Raw genomic sequence first — 23,332 nt, 5'->3', positions numbered from 1 at the left:
GAGACATGGTAGGGTGTGGAGGTAGTTAAAAAGGAGGCAGCAACAATAGGGAGCCCACAGGGCACAACTGTTTTGAGAAGTTTGCTCATGGAGGGAACCAGGCTCTGTGTCACCCAATAGAAAAGTGAATGGAAGGCGTTTGAGGTCAAGGTGTGTATTTCTTTGTGTGTGTGTGTGTGTGTGTGTGTGTAAACAGAATATGCTATGTTTGCAAGCTGATGGAATGATCCAGTAGAGAGACCCTGAAGATCTGGGGAAAAAGAAAATTCTTGAGGTGGGCAGATGGAATGAGACCAAGAGAATGTGTAAATAACTGGACATTGAGAGGAGGAGAGACAATTTTCTAGTTTAAAAAGAGCAGCAAGGAGAGGATGGCTGGCGGAGTGTGGATGCCAGAAAGGGAGAGGTTTTGATGGTGTTGAGAGAATGTTTCAGTTTTTCAAATAAAACCACAAGGTGAAGTCAGCAACTGGGATGAGGCAGGTTTAAAGGTAGATGGTTTGAATAGGAAGGTAGTGTAAGAGTCATCTCAGAGAGGGGGTTGCAAGTGTATTAAAGAAATGCAGCAGAACTCTGCCAGTCTTGAGACCGTCCTGAAAATTTTGAGTTTGCAAATTTAAGGTGAAACTAGTTTGCTGAGTGACATGAACGCCTGCAGTTACCTCTAGCTTCTTGAGTACAGGCGTGAAAATCATGGATCATTGAGTTGGTCCTGGGAGAGGTTTTGCAAAATGATTGTGACAGAAGTTGAGAAGAGCAAGGGAACTGGAAGTTTGTAAAGGAATTGTTACACTGGACCGTGGAGCCTAAACTGAACAAATAGCCGAGGTGACAATGGACAGGTCTGGTGGGATCCATGGATGAGAAGTTAAGATGTGGCTGAAGAAATTTTGTGGGGCAGATATTGGGTCACAGAAAGAGGAAAGGAGAGGAAATTTCCAAGGTTGGAGAATGGGAGATTTCAAGACTTCGGTGATGACAAGTCTCATAGTATGTCCATGGAAGTAAATGGCCTGGGTGGAATGAAGGCAGTGACCTTTTGTCACAATTTTAAAAAAACACTAGAAAAGAAGAGCCAGATAGGAAGAGAATGGCAGTGATCATTCAAATGTGTCCAGGGCAGACGATATCCTGATAGACTGATAGGAGGGTTTGGGAAACCCGGGAGGTACCCTATGGTCTGGGGAGTGCATTGGGATGTTAGAGCTATAAAGGATTGTTATCTCCTCTAGTTTAGACTGGAGGTTCTTGACATAACTCTCTGAACTTGACTTCCTATAACTTGTCTATAGGGAAAAAACTTACAATTAAGACTAAGGCGTATGTCCTATAAAACTGACCGTAGTATTCATAGCAGTACATTAGCAAAGAGCTAGTCACGACTTTCATTGTCATTATTATCATTGTTGCATTGCTGTTTACAGAGTTCTTATATTATAGATATTGCATCTTATTAAGTCTTTACAACAGCCAAAATGAGTAGAGCATTATTCTTATTTTACAGAGGAGGAAACTCAGGCTTAGTGCAGGCAAGTAATAGTTGAATCTAAAAGCTCATTTTCAATAGGTCCATAGAGCATGAACTGGCTCCCCTGAGTTGGATTAGCCTGTAGGCACTGATGAGATCCCTGCAGGATACTCTAGTGGTAAATCCTGGGGGTTACATACTCTAAGGTGCTCTGTGTAGCTCCCTGGGAGGTAGCTGGCCTTGCCACAGAGAAGTCCTGACATCAACATCAAAATTCACCAGAAATTTTGACAACTGCAATTTTAAATAAAATCTCAGAGTGATCTTTTGCTCTGAGAAGAAGAAACCATTGTAGGTTAAATTATTTTAAACTTCACCTGGAAGAATAAAGATGTATTCATTTTATGCACTAATTCTTGCTTTTCGTCACCTCACCTAGTTAAGGAGCTCTCTGGGTCTTTTCTCTTCTGAGCCTTCTTGGGATTCTAGGGAAAGGAGGACTGACCATAACCAAAACTTCAAAGTAAGTGGTAAACTTTAGCAGCATAGTCTGGTGATGCTCTATGAGAAGGGCTTTCCAGACATTGCCTTTTTAATTAAAAAGACAAAGCAACCTCTAAGACATATAACTTTATTTCCATTGTATAAATTAAGACAAACAGTCTGTCCTAACATGCACAGTTCTGGTAGAGACTGGTTTGACTCCAGACCCTCAACTCATCTTGTTCTAATGCTTTCTCGGCCAGTCTCAGCTTCTGATATGCTCTCCCAACTTCTTTTTCCTGCTTGTCTATCTTCCCTCTCTCCGGTCTCTGCAGCATACTTTTCCGAATGTCACCTACTCTTCCTGTTCATTGCCTTCTTCTTCTTCCTCTTTTTCAGCCTTTGCATTTCTTAGCAAGGTCAAACTTGGAAAACTAAAGAAAAGTATCTTTAAATTAATTTCCATCAACACTGAGATGCTATCAATTTCCCTGAGTTCATAAAAGTATTTTTAAATCTCATAAATCTTGATTTGCTTCTTTCAATGTCTTTGTTATAAAAATAACCTTATTACAATTAGAAAAAAAATAGAAAGAATTTAAAAATCAAAATTTCTGTCAGCTAGAAAGATGAATGATGAAGATATTTGATGAATTCTTTCAAATTCATTTTCTGCATAATTGTCATCATTCTTTCTATACAACTTACTGTCTAGTGTTTCCTGTTTACAATGATGAGTTTTCAATTGGTGAAATTTCAAGAAATCTTTCACAGAAATTGTACAGAAGAGAACAGAAGCAGACAGAAACGCCTGGGTCTTTCTGACTTCAGGTCCAGGCAGAGATGTGGTAGATTTCTGAACATTTTCTTGTCCTACATGGTCCTTTCTGTCCTCTCCTGGATGACCTCAGTGGCATTCTGTTTACTCTTTTATACCCATTCTGTTTCTCATTTCTCTCACCCTCCACATTCAAACTAATCCAGTCTTGGCCCCTCTGGCTACAGGCACTGATAGACTGACCCCTAAAATTCTACGTTGGTCGAAAGGTGAGACATCTTTTTCTATTTCCTTCCCTTTCTGTCTCATTCCTGGTAAGCCCCTCCCATCTCTGTGTTCAAGTCTTGGGATTTGGGGGTCGGGAAGGTTAGAACCTTTAGGCAAGTGTTCAGCAAAGCTGACCCCTAAATCATAGACTAAAGTTTGTTCACACAAGCTCTTCCTCTGGCCTTTCTTGCTTCTGGAGAACATGGAATACGTGCTCCCATCCTATGGTCATCTGCTCACAACTTAAAAATCGCGGAGAAGACTCTTGCCAATTCAAGGCAAAAATAGGAGAAGGGAGTATCCCCAAATGTCCTTCTCTCCACCATGTTTGGGGAATACATGTTCCCAGCAAATGAAGGGAGGGTCAAGTTCATTACAGAATACATTTTCTTTAAAACGCAACATGTAAGAAAGCATCTGGATGCCTCCTACTGTGAGAAGGCTTTGGATAGGCACACCACTCAAACTAACCAGCAGATGTGGTGTCTTGTATTAGCAATAACTAAAAGTAGGGTCAGCATTTCACATACTTAGTTGAGCATCAAATGACATCTACCTAGAATCTTCTCAAATTAATATAGAAAAATAATTCTCCTTTGTAATAAAGCAGAGGAACCCAGTTACTTGGCACTTATGTCAAAATTCAAGTATAACTGATTGATAGAGATTAATTCTCCCATTCCTCACTATGAATAGGAAGCTAATGATAAAAGTCAATTGAACTGATGATAAAGAGCTATACTTCATCTTATTCTTATAGTTAATAATGAACTTACATATTTATGCATAACTATTATATGTGATCTATAATACAATTTCCTTACAAAAATATTATTAAGAATAAGGATAAGAAGACATCTTCATGGAAGCTGCAACAAATTCCATGACAGACTGGGTCCTGAGTGCTCCTACAGTTCTCTTTCAAGATATCATTCTCTCTCATAAACAGCTATTCTACTGGTCCCAGATGATAGGGCCCCAAAATATGGTCTTAGAGAATATGTATGGAATTAAATAAGTTTGAGAGACAGGTTAAACAATATCAGACAGATTTATTTTCACAAAATTCTCCAATTTTAATCAGCTACTGTGTAGTGAAATCTCCAAGATTGTATATAATACACAGCGATTTCCAAGTTAATTTGCTCAGGGTGTTTTTTTTTTGTTTGTTTGTTTTGTTTTTAATAGAGAATTGGGTCTAAATGGTCAAGAACCTACTTTGGAAACACAAGGTAATGGGAACATTTTTGCGGTCTAATTAATCCATTTCTAAAAACCTATACTAAGGAAATGTTTGGAAATATTGAGATTTACATACCACAGAGCACATTGTTTATTCTAAAAATATGTAAATAACTTAAATGTTCAACAATAGAGGCATAGTTGAGAAAAGTATGGCAATCTCTGGAATGCCCCACAGCAAATAGTGATAGATGTGGTATGTGAATGAGTACAAATTGTGACGTGTTTCAACTGTAAAAATATGGATTAAAAATATTTTTATAAATATTACAACTATGCAAAGAAACAGGTCCATAGAAGGAAGCATACCAAAATGTCAACATTAATATCAATAGGATTATGACATTGTGAATGTTATGTATTTTCTTTTTATTCTGTTACCTATCTTCTTACCCCCCTCATTTTCTGTTCCATGCCTCCACTGAATAGAAAAATATAATGCATGAAGTTTAAGAATTTGCTTCTCCAGAGAGATGTTATGGTATAGTAAATATAAGCTTAGGCAGTTATTGGCTTCATGTGACGAAACAATATAATCTTTAGAACCCCAGAAAATGTTCTGAGATTCTTTACTTGCCATCTTCAGGGTGCAGTTCCTAATTCAAAGATTGAGAACATGGCCCTAACTGTGGTGGTGGTGGTGGTGGTGGTGGTGAGGGGGTCTGATGTCTATCTGATGTCTGCTTCCTGTGGATCCCATGTGGCTCTGAGAGGTGTTAATGCCAGGTCAGCCGGTGCTATCCATCTCACCATCCAGAAGGGGAGGGAGAAGATATGAGGGCATCTGAATTAATTTCAAAAAGTCTCCTTCTAAGTGGTTCTCTAGAGACTGGGTCATTTCTGGGCAAGGAGGGTGGAAATGGAAATTAAGTCAGAATTGCCTTGGGCATTGGTGGTTGGTCAGCTCAGTGGCTTTCATCTTTGTTGAGTTTGCTCCTTTCCCTTGACTACTGTCTCTACATTTTACCTCAGTCTGTTGTGTGCAATGTTAATGAATGGGACCAGATAGTTGTTGGTAGGTGGCTAGGCAAAGCCATCTGTCCCATGGGGAAACATCTCTTGGGCTTCATTCAACTGCCTGTGAGCCCAGAGAGCCATTTCATCATTACTGAGACACGCTTGGGAGAGGTATGCACATTAGTTAAGTTTGCAGTCTGAAAATTTTGGGTCTGAATCCCAACTCCATCTCTGGGAGTACTTGTTTGGCCTTGGGAAATTACTAAGCTTTTCACACCCTTGATTTCACCATCTGCAGATTGGGAGTAATTCTCATAAAATTATTTAAAGGATTAAATGATACAACATGTGTCAAAAGCTTAATACGGTGCCAAACAATCAATAACAGTAGCTAACTTTTGTTATTAGCTACTGGGACTTAAAAATACTACTCTATTTAAAATATGTGTTTCTTTAAATTTTTCTAAAAGTCCATAAAATGTTTTTATTAATAAAAATCAAAATTAGGAGAGCACTACTCTCTTTTACAGATAAGCCAGCCAGGGAGTCATTTATTATTTCCTGTGAACGACTGGGTTTTGAAACTCCTTAGATCCAACATTCATGTTGGTAGTATCTGCATTTTGGTAATCCAGCCCCCAAGAATTCCATCCAGTTAGTGAGGCAAGTTATTCCTTTCCTGAAACCATGCGGGTCCCTCTAAACTGAGTTCCTGCTCTTCCTCTGTTTGATTTCTTAAAATAGTTCCTGAAGATTTTAACCACAACTGAATCAAAACTAACCAGCCTGTAATTTCCTGGTATGTCCCTATGGCCTTTCTTTTCAAACAAAACACACGCAAAATATGGCATTGAGTTGGCTGATTTCCAGCGTTTCAGGGTTTGACTGGAGTAAGCTGGAAAATGTCTGTGAAAGCTACTCTCATTTGTCTTCCTTACTCTGTTGAGGAGGCTCTGAGTTACTTGTAGCTATGTTATGTTGTATTATCAAACTTATTTATCAGGTAATTTTAATTTTGAATAGTTTTAAGAAAAGTTTACCAAATACTTTCTGTTCATAATTCTTTATATCCTCTTCCTCTTCAATTTTTGAAGAGGAAGAGGATATAAAGACAACTCTATGACACATACAAGCTATAAAGAGAGAGCTGTTCTTTTATATAAAAGGTGTGCTTTCTAAAAATTTCAAGAGAATATGGGCTGAGTATTTGAATTTATAAATTAAAACACAATATATTTGGATTTTTTTTTTTTTTTTTTTGTAAAACCAATGCAAACATTCTGAACTCAACTCAGAGGCATAAAACTAGTTTGGCCAATTATTTACATGATGAATGATTTTTTGTATTACAGTCATTTTTCTTCTACTTTTAAAAATGAATAGATGTTTTCTTTAGCTAAATTCTCAATGTGTTTTGTTTTTAAATAAATGTTCATAATTGATACGTAACATAAAAGTTGGAGTTAAAAGAAACAAAAATGTGAGTGAAAATGAAAATTCCAATAAGTAATTAAAATGTGATTCAGAATAGAAACTAAGCAATTTATCTTAAAACCATGATGAACATTCTGAGAATATGTGTGCCCATTACATTGTTACTCTAAATGTTTGTTTCAATAAATGTTTGTTGAATTAATGAGTTGAGAACAGATTAGTAATGATAAAACTAAAACGGCAAAATAAATGTTCAGATAATGACGTGAGGAAAATTCATTCCTAAGCAAACTGCTCTCTTATTAAAAAACAAATAATAAAATCTAATTTGAGATTTTCATTCCAAAGCAAAACACCCTTATTAAAATTTTAAGAAATAATAAAAAATATAACGAATTTAGGATTATTTTACAAGAGGCAGATTCAGAAATTCTGAAATAATAAAATATATTTACAGAATATGATATACATATTTGGAAGTAAGTGATGGGGAGTTATATTATATCAAGTAGATAAATGTTTTCAAATAGATTGAACTTATTTCCTATTAGAGGCTGGCATTTGTGTCCTCCAAATTCCCATGCTAAAGGCTTTGAAACTGTTCTCAAAAGTTTCTTTCCTTGTATTTTTTAAAATATTAATTAGCCAGCAAGCTTTCTCGAAAAGCAGAAAGCAAAAGCAATGCTAAGCATACGCCAGAGTAAAGTGTTCTAAGTTATTCAACTTACTGGAGTTTAAAATAACATCTTCACCGTATTTGACAACTGAAACTATTATTTGTCATAGTTTTAAGAAAAGTTTTTATCTATTAAAACAGGATCAAATATATAGTGATGTATCACATTTGTTCTCCTGGGGAAAAAGAATAGGAAGCTACTTATATTAGATATTTTTGTCCTTGCCTTCTCCCTAACAGTTTCTATAATTGTCACTATGGATACTTTTAATGCATTTATTCTTAAAAATTCAATTCTGAAAATTAAACCCAGAAGATAGAAAACAATCTCTGGTTGTGCAAAAGTAAGCAATATGATGTGATTAGCATTTGAAAGGAAAAACCTATATAACCTTCTTGTTGTGATTCAAAAGCCCAAGCTTCAGTTCCTTGCCTTGGAGGGATCACAGAATCTTGTCCTAGGCTCAGGAAAGAGGAAGAGGTTGAGTAAAGTCTTCTTTTCTTTTCCCTTTCTTTATTCATTTTCTAATGTACAGCATGATATCAGTTTTACATACTTTATTTTTCTTTCTGCCAAACCCAGGGCTGATAAGCATTAACCTCAATTGTTCCAACTGACCTCTTAGGCAGAGTTGTTGAAATGAACATAGATTACATCATTTTGCAAACAAGTCCTTTCATCTCTCCTTTCTAAGAGTACTTTCTGGAGAGTATTCTATTCCAATCAGTTTTCATCAATTTATTTAGCACCTACTCATATGGTTTTGACTCAGAGATTTGGGGGCTGGTGCATTGGGGACCCAAAGTTAACGAAGATGTTAAATTGGATTATGTAATTGTTGGCTCTTAATTGCTTAGAGTTCTCTTACTAGGTCTAATACATTTTTCCTTCAATATTTGGAGTACAAGCCCCAATTCCTTGTGACTTGCATATTTTCAACAAATGAATTAATATTATTTCCCTACCATTAGAATCTCATAACAGTATTATTATAGCTCACAATTCAAAGACTTGCTGAACAAAATAATAGTGCAAGAATATTATTATATCATTGCATGCTTTAAAAATTTTCCTAAGCAACCAAAATATTGTTTATTGTTACTTCAAGTTTGTTAGCCAAAATCAGTAAACTACTCCTATAAAAAATAATTATTGACTTAAAATCGGTGGCAAACAAGTAAATTGACACTTTTAGCATGCTATTTATAGGTACTGTGGGAAAGTACAAAACACATAGAAAATGCAGGAATTTTCACAAGACTTGCAGTCTACTTTTTATAATTAAGATTTCCATATGACATTGGAATTTAAATAGATGTTACTGTACTAGTTTCAGATTTTCCAATTTTTCTTCTGCCAAGTCTTAACTTTCCTGAGTATTTCTTAAGGTACATATCTTTTGTACATGATGGAAAGAGCTTCAATAGATGGAAAAGTATAACATTGACTGTATTCATATGAGCAAAATTTTCCTGGAGATAGAATGTGCTACACTAATGGAGGCTATATGGGGAATATCTTTGAAAAACTTAAAATCCTTACATTGCAAACAGAAAGTGGTATTATTACTATTATTGCTGTCTACAATTATCCTGTCAAGAGCCCAATTCAAATAGGAAACCCAGATGAGGGGGTCTTGTAAAGGTGAAGAAGGTATTATTGGGGTGTATTCACTTTTTTCTTTTTCTGTTAATTGATTCTGCATCTTCCACTTAAGATCACAAAGAAATGACATGCAAATTCATTTCCTATACATATGTGCATGCACACAAACACATACACATTACACATGTATATACAGAAGAATTTGGCTTTCCAAAAATAGTTCAGCCTCACTTGGAAAATTAAGAAAAGCATTTTTATTTTGAGAAATAATCATTGCAAATAGATTTGAACCTGGCATCACTTTGTTAAAAGTATCTTAGAATATTTTCAGATGCAAATGTGAATTTTTAAAAAACCATTGCTTTCTGTAGGCAAATTAAATTTAAAAAATCCACATGTGAATAAATTATCAGATGTTTGATATGAAAATTGACAGTCACTTTATTATGAAGGTGCAACATGCCTACTATTTTAATAGGCATTCCTCAAATCAGAATTAACTATTTAAATTATTTTATATGATACTCAATAGGATATTCAATAGGATATCATATAAAATAATTTAAATGGTTAGATTCTGACTTGATAGTTTTTTTCCCCTTTTATACATTTCCTTCTCCTAACTCCCATTTCCTGAATTCCTTCCTTGCTGCAATTATATAAATATACTAGCACAAAAACAATCCTTAGCATTTGTTCTTGATACTGTCATTTTCATACGTAGGGGGGATTTATTTTTAATGGATTCAACCTAATTCCTCTAATAGAACTGTGGATAGCCTTTCCCCTAAGAAGTAGAAGTGACAGCTGAATTTGCCTGGTAACACTTAATGGTGGCTTAAGAAGAAAGGAAGTGCTTCTGTAAAAACCTGGCTCAGTTTCATTCACTGCTTGTCCTCTGTAGATGACCTACCGTGCCATACGGTACCTTCTTTTCATTTTCCCGTCTCTGTTGGTCTTTTAATTTAATCTGGAGAAGTTGGAATTTCAAGAGTTTTCCTACCAGTGGTAGGGTTAAATTTTCTCCACTGTCCATAATTGTTTTCGCTGCCACTAATACCTATGAAGAAATATAATTATTAGGAAAAGTGACATTTTATAACCTTTGCCACAGTCTGTTGATTAAAAGAAAAAGGGTATTTTATGTTTTGTAATATTCATCTTACTGCTAAGATAGATGCCTTAATAATAACCAAAAAAAAAAAAAATAGACAAGAAAAGAAAAAAGAATACCAAATGCCATCGAGAGGGGCATTTACCCTCTACTTTAAATAGATTGGGCAGCCTGAATATCAACCTTTCCCCCCAATAACGTAGAGTGCTTCCCACAGTGGTGTTAGACTCAAGACTGACTTCCAAAGAAGGTCAGGGTTAAGACAGACATCCATTTTGGGATGACTGACGGGTCACTTTCAGGGTACAGAAAGTCTTTTGTTGTTTGGCATAGCCAGTAGTCCAAACTGTCAGACTTTGACTTATTAGGACATTATAAATTAAACAGGGTTTTTATAAAAGTGGAAATGACTATGTTAGCAGTCTTTTATTTCTCGGTGACCAAATTCAAATGAAAGATAAAAGCTGCTTGACACAGAGGTGCCTTACGAACGCTGCTCCCCTCTTGGAACTTAATGTTGATCCTGTTGGTATGCAGCCTAATTGGGGTGAAACAAGGTTATTGAGTTTTCTTTGGGTGACGACAGCCACTAGGAACATACAGCTGTATTGTCCAGATGTGGGCCACTGACAGCCTGTTTTATGAGTGTGTTTTTTACAGCTTGTTTCCCCTAAATTTCACACAACTCTCTAACATCTGGGCCCTTTTCCTTGGAGCCCTATAACCACTTTATTTACTGCAAAAAAAAATAAAATCACATAAAATATACCGTAAAAGTTGTTACGTGTTTCTCTTTATTCATGTTGTCTCCCTAATAAAGTTCACCTCTGCCTGAAGGACTGTCACAGGAATAATCTAGTTAGAGTATTTTTCAGCTTTTGTTTTTAAGCGAGCATCATATTTATTTATAACCTTGGGATGAATTAGGTGTTACTAAAATGTTCTGACATGGTCCCCCCACCCCCGCCCCCAGCAGTCATTCCTTGGGGCGCATATGGTGTCAATTTCAGGCCCAGAGTCTCAGACAATGACCGCGTGCACTGCATCTTTCGGGCTGTGTCTTGTCTGAGGTTTCCACTGGTTCTTGGTCAGGGCTTTCTATGACTGGTCCAGTTCCTTTGACTTTCCCCTTTGCCAAGGGAAATAGCGGAAAGAGGGAGGTGTGTATTTCGTTTCTAACTGCAGAAGGCCCTGTGGATTATCATGTGCCAAAATGTAACTGGACCTCTCAGAGACCACAAAGGGGTTTCCCAAATTGCATAGCAGAATAGGAAGGCAAGGGGAAGGATTCCTTCAAAACCACCTTTGCTAAAAACCAGAGGAACAAACCAAGAGTCAGAAAGCTTTGTGTGTGTCTAAGTCGGCACTCTGCAGAAAGCACAGTGCTTTGCTTTCATGGCACTTCTGTGTCTGCTAACAGGATTTAGGGAAAGGGACATGATATCTGTGATTTCTGTGACGGGGAAAAACTAACAGGACACCTGCAGAACCCCACCATTTAATGGCAACCAGATTCAAGGTGGAAGGGAATCCTAAGGGGACCACATGTCAGGCACTCACTGCAAAATAAAGTCTCTGTGGCTTGATCCAACCCCGAGAGTAGACATCAATATTTGGTTTGAAATGGAATTTTTTAATACCAGCTAAACAGCATGCTGACAATCAGGCTGCTTTGTGACATCTGGTCCTGAATATTCAAATTTGAGTTCTGAAAGCTCATGGCAGCCTAGCATGGAGTGATTCCCTATACCACAAAGTTAATGACAGTGTTGAAGGGAAGTCAACCCTGGAGTGGGGTACCCAAGAGAAGTTGTGGAGTCTTTTCTTCTGATGATCTGTGAAAACAGGATATTCACCTGTGCTGGGGGAACGGGAGCTTGGGTGAAGGCTGCCTGCAGTCATGGTGATGGATGGGATGTCTTTGGAGGTGTTTTCTATCCCCTTGTGTCCAGGAGTCTATGCATGTTACCTGACTGAGTTAAAATGCATTCAAAGTATGACAAAACATACCCACAGAAAGGTATTTTATAGGCCAGAGAAGCTATTTCTTGTCTGTTAGTGTTGATCAGAACAGAACTGGGATGGTTTAAAAGTAACAGTGACATCCTGCCATGATCTGGGGACATAGGCTATGGAGAATGTCACTGGTATTGTGGGAACCTGTGTTGTCCTGATGTGTGGACACAGAGGGATTGCAGGGGGCAGGGTGAGGTAGCAGTGAGGAGGGCGTGGAGAGACTCTTCTTCCTCTCAGATAGCCAGGGCAGCCCACATGGAGGCCAGCTTGCCCATTAGCAATGGCAGAGGCTAGGAAAACCTGTCCTCCCCATGGCTGCGCCAGTGAGACTTGACACCCACAAATGCCACTTTTTAAAAAAATTTTAATTTTATTTGTTTATTTTCACAAATGCCACTTTTGATGCTGCAATGTTGAGATAACTAACAAAAATGAAAGTCTGGACTGAACTAAAATCTGAGACTGGAAATGTCCATGATGCATGGATCATATTCAGGAGAGGCAGACAAAGAAAGAGGTGTTCAAATTAATTTCCATTGAAAATATTTTCATCTCACACCCCATAATTCATAATTCCACCTGGTCAGTAGTTTGGTCTCAGATGAAAAAAATACAAATTCTCAGGGGGACCTTCGCAAACGATGTCTTTAAGGGAATTAAAAATTGAAGAAGAGATGGAATTTAAGAGTAAATGTACCTTCTCACACAACATTCCAGAAGAACTTTCCCTCCCTGGGCTTACTTGTATTAATAAAAGGAAAACAATCAGACCTTCAACCTGCCAGCATTGGTAGTTTGTCCAGTGTTTATAGTCAATGTGCCTGAGTAAGTGTGTGCACATGTGTGCAGTACATGCAGCAAGCTTCCAAAGGCGAGAGGTGGGGGAAGAAGGGCACACAGGAAAATGGTGAGCTGGCAGTGGGTGGGGACTAACTGGACAAAAATCTGTTTCCCTAATTAGGCAGAAATACCATCTTAAGTGGGTTAAAGCCTGGATACTCGTCGGGCTAAAATATCTAGTAAGTGTGCCTGGCTTGAGTTAGAGACTAAAAAAACAAAAACAAAAATAAAACCCCCACTAGTCTTATGGGCATATGGGACTCATTAAAATGGTGAAAACTTGCCAGGTAAAGCCTGAGAGTCCCTGGACCTCCTCAGGTCAGGGAACAGGGCTGAAGGGCCTGCCAGGACTGGGGAGGTTCTGGGCCTAGTGACCAAAGGTGGTCTGTTCTGAGAAAGATGGCTGCAGGAAAAAATTAAGTCTCAAAGAGCGTAGTTGGGGAAGAAAGACCTGTTTATTGTGTGAAGATATTTGTTTTGTAGGTATTCTCTTTCTCTTAGAATGTTTGTGATTCAGAGTACACTAAAAATGATTTCCTTGGCTGGGGTTCTGGTCTACCCACACACACTAGTACCTTCTCCTTCCCCTTTAAACCAATCCTTCTCCCATTAGTAAGCACAAATGTCTGCCTACCCGGTGCTTAGAAATTCTTCACACAGAACTTCTATTCATCTTGCTCCCCTTACTGTGGGTTAACATCTGCACATCAGAGAGAACTTTCAACTTTCTTGGGGCGGGATTGGCTTATTTCATTGAGCACTTTCGTTTCTGGATCCATCAATTTACTGGCTAATGTCATAAAGTTATTCTTTGTATGACTGAGTAGTATTCCATTGTATCTATATACAACATTTTCTTTATCCATTCATCTGTTGAAAGGCACCTAGACTGGCTCCATAGTTTAGCTGTTGTGAATTGAGCTGTTATAATAGAACAGATAAACAGGAATGAAGGGAAGGGAGGAGGAATAGGAATAGGAAAGACAGTGGAATGAACTGCACACAACTTTCCTATGTACATACATGAATACACCACAATAAATCTCCACATCATGTACAACCACAAGAATGGGATCCCAATTAGGATAAAATGTACTATATGTTTGTGTTATTATGTTAAATTGTACTCTACTGTCATGTTTATCTAAAAAGAATAAATTTTTAAAAAGAGAAATGCTTCACACATTCCCATGAAAACCAATGGATGGATGGATGGATGTGTAAATGGATGGAAAGAATGGATTCCTAGGAGGATTTCTGCCTGATTTTCCTGGTATGCTTGTAAGGAAATATGGAACAGCCTGAATCATTGCTTAATTTGCTGCACATTCAATTCCAGGTGAGTTCTGAGGATGTACAAAGACCTGCATGTCTCTTGTGGAATAGGCTTTGGTGATGGAGAAAGCAAAGTGTACCTGTGTGAACTAAACAGGGGAAGGTGATAGAAGAGCAATAGTCTGGGAGAAGATTTCCCTCCAGGAACTCCAAGTAGCCACCAGTTCCCCTAAAAGAACCTTTTAGATTCAGAGCCTTCCTTGAATCCCACTGGCCTACTGGGATTTGTTGCAGTTAACTGTAATAATTCCCAAAGTCTGATTCCATATTTAACCCATTTTCTTTGAGTTAATGACTTTGGATTGGCTTGGATACATAAAGACCTCAGCAAACAGGAGCAGAATCCATAATCTAGAGCTGATTCAGTCCAGACTAGCACAGGGTGCAGCAAATCAGCTTTGACACAGAGAAAATGACTTCTGCTTTTTTTTTTTTTTTTCAGTCATATTCTTTTAGGGAGCTCATCTCCTTAATACATTATTGATTTAATAAAGGAGGAGTGTTCTCATTTTTCATTAGTGAAAAGAAAGTATACCCCAACTCCTTCCACTATCCCTCTTCCTAGAAATCATCCATCAGTGTTCACCAATTCTTGTGCACTCTTCCACAATTCCCCACACATGCCTAAGCATATGTATGTACATCCTTTTTATGTTTTGTACTAATGGGATGATGCTATTCATATTGTCAAATGATTTGTGGCTTGTGCTTTTACATAAAAACATAACCAGCACAGCTTTCTGCTGGTGGGTTTTGTTAAGTAGTTATTCTGTAGTAGACAGGAGAGTCTTCTCTTGTGTGGGTGTTTGGCCATTTATTTAACTAGTTCCTGTTGACATATAGGCTATTTTGCTTTCTATTAAGTGCATACATATTTTTGTTGATAGCTGTTTTGTCCTCACCAACATTAATGAAAATGTCTGCTTCCCCATCCGCTGATCCACATTGGGCATTCTCTAGCTTCATTCTGTATTGGTGCTGATAGATTTTTCAGTGAGGGTGGAAATTTTCTTTATCTATACTGTAAATATGGTAGCGACTGACCCTGATCACAGGTGTCTATTGAGTAGTTGAATATTGCTAGTGAGACTGAGGAACTGAATATGTCTTCTTTTTTTTTTTTTTTTTAATTGATTAAGATTTAAACGCTACTAGTTGCTGTTTTGGTCAGGGTAGAGTCTACACGATGGTGTAAAGTTTTTTTTTTTTTAAAGTATTTTATTTAAAATTAGGTTTATGTAATAGTCCCATTATGTTGTCCCTTTAATTTTACCCCCAAACTGAAAGCACCATCCTTGGCAAATTTTATCATGGCAGGAGATGTTTGTACACATTTATTAAGACTCAGATTCATATAAGTGCTCAAAGTGAGAAGCAATGAGAATCTATGGCTCGCAGGCTAGGATCATTGCTTCTGGTCACTCAAGAAATCTGCTCTTGAATGAAGGTAACTAATGGGAGTATGGGGCAAAAATAGAAGAATGCAAATTTTTCTCTGTACACCTCTGTATACCCCTTCTAGCTGCCCAATGCCATTTGTTTTCTAAATCCCTCTTGCCAGTAAAATGGAAAAGATTTAACTTGATGACACACTTTGAATGAAGTTTATACCAGTGGGTTAGCTGTATTTCAAGATTTTGTTCTTACTGTAGAATAAGAGGGACAAGTGACTGATGAAATTATTTTAAGCAATAAGTAATAGATGTGGTAGTTTAAAATTTAGAGTAGGAGGTAGCTCTTCTCTCTAACATATAACTTAACTGCACTGGAGTCCAGCTGTGAGGGTGAATATAGTTCTGGTTTTTGTGGTGCCTTGGTTTCACTGCCTGGAGTTGCCATCATATATATGCCAGAACTAAGTTTTTCAGGGAAAGGACACTTAACAGAAACTGGAAGCCTCCTTTCAGCCAGAGTCAGAGGAGCTCAAGACCAGAGAAAGTGTGTGGGTGGCTAGGGCAGACTCTTCCGTCTGCGAGAAAAAAGTAAGAAAACTTGCTGCAGGGTGTAAGAACCGGGGCCTGTCTGCGCATGATGTGTGTGACCTGTGGAGGTGTGATGGATCACATGTGGATATAGGTTTCTACATGCATGTGTGTGCATGTGCATATGTGTGCACAAAATTTATGTTTGTGTGCAAAGCTACCTTCAGGGATAATTAAAAATTTTAAGATGCTCTAAATCTAAAAATACTGTCAAAACCTGATATTTGTGCCTGTTGAGGAATTAATTAAAAAAAGAAGAAAACTAAGATTTTTCCATTAGCACTTTAAAAATAAATACAGATGACTATTTACCACTTCTATCTCTCTGGAGAACATAAGGCATAATGTTTATCATTCAATATTCATCAGGTTAAATGTGCACAGTATTCATTATTGTAAACCAGGTCTGTAGCCCACCTTCAAAGTTCATGGCTTAGGTAGTGTGATTGTTTGCTTATGCACTTTGCTTTTGCCTTATATTTGTTATATCTGCTAATGGATTTAAAAGTTAGACTAATTATTGCCCCAATGTGCATGTGTTTCTGTGTGAACAAATTTATCAGTGTTCAGAGTGGAAGGTTACTTTCTGTGGGCCTGATTCTACACATTTGATGAAAAAGGTGATCTGCAAATCATTGAAAAGAGAACATTTTATGTGCGATGTGGGGAATTTTAGTTCCTTTGATACAAGGGGTGATGGGCTAGTTGCTGAAGCCATTAACTGCTTGTGTGCAACTTGGTGCAAGAGTACAGGCTGTGTTTGTACTTCTATCTTCCCGAACATCACAGGACAGTCTTGGACAAAATATTTAATACTTTAAGCTTCAGCCTTTTAAAAAAGAATCTACAGCAAATCTTCTCAACAGGGGCACTATTGACATTTTGAGTCAGGTAATTTTTTTGTTTGTAATTCTAGGAGCTTTGCAGGATAGTTAGTGCAGTTGTGGTTTCTACTCAGCAGAGATGACTAAAAGCATCTCCAGAAATTGCAAAAGGTTTTCTGGGGGTGGGGGCAAAACTGTCCTTTATTGAGAGCAGAAAGATTTATAGGAAGAGAATATGAATATTGCTAATTTCACAAGAATATATTGAGAATTCAATAAGACTAAATGAAGATTAAGCAGGGTGAATGAATGATATGCATGGTAATCCCTCACTCAAGTTAGCTCTTACTGCTATCCAGACATGCAGGACAGAGTTGGAGTCTTTGAAGACCTTCTAGTCCAGGTCTGAAGATGAGAAAAGGTCAATACCCTGAAATGTATACCAGTAGGTTAGCTGTATTTTGAGATTTTTATCCTTTTTATAGAGAAAGAGGGACCAGAGATTGATGAAATTATTTTAAGTAATAAGTAATAAGTAATAGATGTGGTAGTTTAGAATTTAGAGGAGGAGGTAACTCTTTTCTCTAACCTAAAACTTATAGCACGGAAGCCTGGATCAGTTTTGCAGATGAACCAGTAACTTTACTTTGTTATCAGCTGGTAGGAAGGAACCTGGCTGATACTTTCATTCACCCTTTGTCTAATCAGAGACAAATCAAGATCCATGTAGAGAAGGTAGAGATAAAAAGAGAGGGTGCATGAAGATATTTTGTTACAGAGCTGTGTACAAGGCAGAGAATGCGAGGAACAGAAATCATGCTATTCTTGATGTCTTCTAAAAGGTGAAACAGGAATTTTATGAAGACCGTTCTGCAATTCCATCCGCCTCCTTTCTGGGTCCCTCTGCTCTCTTCCCTCCTTCATTCCTTCTGCATTTATTAAGTGCCAACTATATTTTAGTTGTTGAATTACTTGATCCTTTATGCATCTAGTCTATCCAATTCACATTCTTTAAGTAATGAATAATTTCCAATGAGGCTTAATTGGAAAAACAGCTGGGAGGATGAAGGCAGCAGAGAGAGAAGGCAACAGAGGGAAAGAGGAAGGAAAAAAAAAAAAGAACATGAATGACTGAAACATATTTTCTCACTCCGAGAAGAGGAAAAGAAAATAATCAAGCAATATTAAACTGTCTATAGATAAATTTAAAGGTGACAGAAGATACAGGTTCCTATAGATCATGATGTCTGTGTAACACAAATGGAACGTTATGAAAGCGTTCAGACCACAGCTTGGTGAGAAGTTCGTAATGATGATAAATATCCATAGCAGGTGACTTCTAGATCATTTTCAGCTGTCCATAATTAAACTGGTATCCATCTCTCCACAATGTCAGGCCTGTAAAATAATTCCAGTCATTGGACCCCTTACATCTGTGCTGAAATGAAATAATGTTTGGCAGTAACAAGGAGTCACTGAAACTAAATAAACAACCCCTTTCAAGACTACATAAAAGTTGGTAACATAATAACATTTGACAGGGATTAAGACCTCTTTGGGGCTTTAAGGAAGTTTCAGAAGCAGCAATAACAAATACATGGAAGGTAGAACAGATCTCTGCTGTAACAGACATGTATAATTTGAAATGTAACGAATCTCCCAAGGGAGATGTGTTTTGAACATCTAGTATGTGTGTAGTACATGTCAAAAAGCACAAGCCTGGTTTAGAAGCATTTGTTAGGCTAACTCTAAAAAAGCAAAGCTGCCTACTTATTAAGGAGTGTTTTGGGTTTTGTATACCTGAAAAATGTTTAGAGGCACACAAAACCGATATGATGAAATGTACAAGAATGACATACAAAGTGAAGGCCTTTCTTTTGGTGTGAATCAGCAATGCATGAATCTATTACATTATTATGGCGATTTCTCTTTAAGATTGTCATGTTTTCTTTAATCCCCAAATGTTTCCAACCCCTCTGAAATCATTCTTGGTCTTTCAGTTGAAGTGACCATCTTCTCTCTGAACAACCTACTTACTACTTTTTCCTGTTTCCTAAGGGATTTCGATCTCTCTCCCAATGGAATCATTTGTATGCAGGGTTGGTCTTCTCTACTGTCTCAAGGGTCAAGTCCTTTTTCTGATTCATCTTTCTAAATCCTCTCACAGAATATAGTGCTCATGTAGACATAATGTGTATTCAGTCATTCAATAAATCCAAGAATGGTCTTTAGAGTTATTTATTGCTAGGCTTGAGGCGAGTGTTTTCGAATGATCATAGCTACAATTACAAAGCTCTCAGGGTACTGACTGCGAGTAGTAGTGGATTCTCAGACTAACAGGAATAATTACTCAGCACACACCACGTGTAAGACAGGGACTGTTGAAAGCACTTGACTTATTCTAACCCATTTAACCCTCCCCTGCCCTCTGAGGTGGACACTCTCATCACTCCATTTTATTAGGTGAGGAAACCGAGGCCTGGAGAGCACATAGATAATAGTACAGGGGTGATTTTTTTTTTAAGTTCTCTTCCTAATCACTATATGCTGTAGACTCACAACGGGCTTCTTTACCCTATAGCTGGAGCTACTGTGCTCCTGCCAATCTCCAATTTAGCTGCAGGGATTACAGCTTTATAGCCCACATTTTTGTATTTTGTAAGAGTCCTGAAATACTGTTGCCACTCTTGTTGCCCATATCTAGTGCTTCAGTTTCAGATCATTTTTTTTTTTTTTTGAGACAGGGTCTTGCTAAGTTGCTGCTTAGGGACTCATTAAGTTGCTGAGGCTGGCTTTGCACTTGCAATCTTTCTGCCTCATTACAGGTGTGCGCTAGTGAGTGCTTCAACCTCAAATCACTGAGTGGCTTCTTTTTTCTTGAGACCTTTCTTCAGGATCCTCAGTTCTGACAGCTCCATCTATCTTTTGCCCTTTATCGTAGAAACTACCCAGGCTGACAGCCACCTCCACTTTCTAGCCTCCTTTTCCTTCTTGTTAAACCCAAATCATTGTTAAAACCCTGCTTTAAGTTTGGGATTGGTGACAGAGACCCTGCTTGTCACCGATGGACCTATGCTGCCACTGAGATATCTGTGTATGGCTGGTTTCTGAACTCCCTGCCCCCAACACTACAGGTGTCACTTGCCATTTGGTTTGGAGAGTATGCCTCACTCCCCACATTGCTGGTGGCTGGCTGCTCGTCGTCTTGCTCTCTTTTTGCCTAGAAGAATCTGACTTTTCTCAAGGCATTTATCCTCCTTCCACCCAGAAACAGCTAAATGGGTAAAATGGTTTGTACTAAAACATAATACTGACTTCTCTTGTCCTTGACTGGGTCAGGATGTGCATGTGACCTTGTTCAGCAGGGGTGGAGGGTGGTGAAGACTGGTTTTCTGGGGCAGCTGGATCTGGCTTCCTGGGTCCTGACAGAGCTTGGGGAAGAGTCCTGAAGAACGGGATTCCTGCGGCCACCTTTCCTCCATCAGGGAGTTGAAGCCACCTCAAAAATGAAGAGAGGATCAAGGGCACTGCAGGCCAGTGGGGCTGCAGCCCCTGTCTCTGAAGCCTGCTGAGCTGCTAGATGAATAAGCCAGTATATTCTCTTATTATTTAAGCTGGTTTTGATTTCTTTTAGGGCGGGGTTAACTTGGAAGCTAGGTGAGAAAGTAGATATGGATGTGGAGAGATTTATTGCCTGCAAATTAATAGACATTTAAAAAATTAACCGGTGTGATTCCCAGATCAGCAATGTCAGCATCACCTGGGAACTTGTATAGAAATACAGATTCTTGGGCTGCAGCCCAGAGCTGCTGAATCCCAAACTCTGAGGGAGGGGCCCAGCTGACTTAAATAAGCCCCTAGAAGCATTGCTTTATTCCTGGTTTCTTTTGTGGCCTCTCATAATAATGTATCTAATGCATGTTATCAATTTTATCTGAGTCCCTCTGCTTACTCTCAGTTAAGGGACATCTATTTGGCTTTATTATGATAATTATTTTTAGAGTCACCAAACCCTCCATTGCAGGGGACACTCTGGGGTGGGGTGGGATTTCTGCTAATCCTGCGAGGTAAAGCAGATGTGCAGTGTGCCAGTCGCCAGTCCTATTTTCTTATTTTCCTAAGTGCTCTGTTCCTCCACAATTACCAGAGTTGCAGTGTTCTCCACCAGGTGGCGCCCTTCTAGGCTGTGGTCACTGCCTAAGTAAACTATCTGCCTATCAGGAGGGCTTGTTCTTTTGAGTTTCCACGTTCTCCCTAATCTCATTAGTTGGCTACAGGGTACATGCAGGGTATGTCTCCTGGCTGCCTAGCGAGGAAGTTCTCTGTGAACACACGGATGCTGCGATTTCTTGTACGACAGTGATTCTGCAGTGTGCCCTGTGGGCCACCCACCACAGAATCTATGGAGCCATCCTAAAGATACGGATTCCCTGGGATCTACCCCCATAACCCCAAGGTCAATCTATAGAGGTCAGGGCTTAGGAGTGTGACAGTTAATAAGCATTCTAGGAATTCCTAAATAACCCTGGAGTTCAGGAACCAAGGTAGAGGTCATTTACATATCAACAAGAGGGGGTCTAGTTTCAGTGCTAAAACTGGGAAGTCCCTGGCACTCAGGACAAGGGTCACTCTAGGGCAGTAAGTGCTAGGTAAGCCATCTCCAGGCTGTCAGATCTACAGTGAAGGAACATCATCAGCCTGATGGTCCCCTTGCTCTGTTGTCCCCAGTTCTTCCAGCTGTCTGCTGGTGGCCTTCCCAGAGCCTCATGTTCACCCTGGTTTCTGAGCCAATCCTACTGAGGGCAACAGAGGTGGCAATGTTCCTTCTAACGGGTCATCTCTGATTTGGGATCCAGTAACCTGGTAATAAACCTTCTAGTATGATGTGCATTATTTGGTGCATGTTCTTTGCTGGGCACTCTGCCAGATACATTATTTCACTGGGTCAGGGATTAAGGCACGAGCCCAGGGGCATGTGTCAAGTGGACTTTAAATGCAGCACCGTGATTCTAAAGTCTGCTCTTCTAACCAATGTGATTCATGTCTGCCTCTTTTTCCCAACTTCTAGAATTGACTGATATTTTCTCCAGGGAGCTCCTTTCCTAGACTGAAACCCGCAATGAGCTATGAGCCAGGACACCAGTTTACACAGTTCCTTAGGCTCTCAGTTCCTTAGGTTCAGACTCTGAACCCTACCACTCCAGCTGCCTGGTCGAGGTTTCTGTCCCAGCCCTTTCTGTGGAGTCGAATCAGTTCCTACATGGTCTGACTATCTCTCCAGTTGCTTTCCTTTCCTATCACTCCTTTCTAGATGCACTTCCTTCTGGGTGTTCATGAGTATGCTCAGGGCCTTTGCACATGCTCTCTCCTCTTTCCCTCCTTCAGAGTGTGGATCCAATTATCATCTTCTCAGTTTTGCCTTTGTGGATCACTCTACGTAAACCAGTAACCCTCTTCCCACTTCCCACCCTTGTTCCCCTTTTCTCCATAGTCTTGTTACCATCTAACATAACACATTATCTTTTTTATTAGTTTCCTTCCACAATTAAAAAGTGATTCCCTCAAGGACATTAGCTTTTAGCTATTAGTTTTTATTATTCTGAATTTAAAACTTCAAACAGAGTAGGTGCTTAGTAAATAATTATTGAATGAATCAACCAGATGGCCATTAATTTTACCAGTTGAATCTCCTCATGAACTTTTTTTTTTGTCTTTGCAGTTCCTGGGGATCAAACCCAGGCCTCATATATGTCAGGCAAACATTATACCACTGAGCCATGTTCCTAGTCCTTGGATCCCCTCCTGTTGTGATTCAGCCACACCTGGATTTTCTAGCTGGTCTGGATCAATTCTGAGTTACCTGGGGCCCTCTGGAGGGTGCACTGCTGAGCTGCTCACCCTCACACAGAGACTTGTTCTGCAGTTGGACTATCCTCGTGGGGAAATCCTTGTGATGATACAGTCCTGGTCTTATTCCCTTTTTGCCATCTAACTGTTGAGATGGAACCATTCTTGGTTATGAATGAACTTGGTGCATATTTTAAGGATCTGCTTTTTTCTTCATTAATCAGACCTTTACAGAGCACCCATTGCATTCCAAATACTGGAGATTCAGAGACAAAACAAGTAGGCCCTGCCCACAGTGAGCTCTTGATTGAGTGGAGGAAATGGACTACAAGATGCCCAGGACATGTGAGCCGACTGTGCTGTCAAGGGAGGGTGCTGAGCCATGAAAGGTACCTCATTCACACCAGACCAATCAGCAATGTTTTCCTGCAGAAGTTACCCTTCAGGTAAGGTCGAAGGACCA

At 38.9% G+C, this 23,332-nt stretch overlaps 1 protein-coding gene across 2 annotated transcripts in view; it reads right to left on the bottom strand.

The window, feature by feature from the left end:
- The window catches only part of Spag17 (sperm associated antigen 17), a 212,105-nt gene that overhangs the window by 142,674 nt on the left and 46,099 nt on the right, over positions 1–23,332 (bottom strand). For both annotated transcript variants that reach the window (XM_046458329.2, XM_058583589.1), the window contains exon 4: positions 9,825–9,971. In XM_046458329.2, the coding sequence (XP_046314285.1) occupies positions 9,825–9,971 (147 nt within the window). The remainder of the gene's footprint in view (positions 1–9,824; positions 9,972–23,332) is intronic.

This window comes from Marmota monax, unplaced genomic scaffold (assembly GCF_021218885.2).
Source record: "Marmota monax isolate L192 unplaced genomic scaffold, Marmota_monax_Labrador192_F-V1.1 WCK01_AAM20220418_F8-fsc00087, whole genome shotgun sequence".
Lineage (NCBI taxonomy): Eukaryota > Metazoa > Chordata > Mammalia > Rodentia > Sciuridae > Marmota > Marmota monax.
Note: the sequence above shows the minus strand (reverse complement) of the source record. Positions and strands in the feature narration are given on the sequence as shown.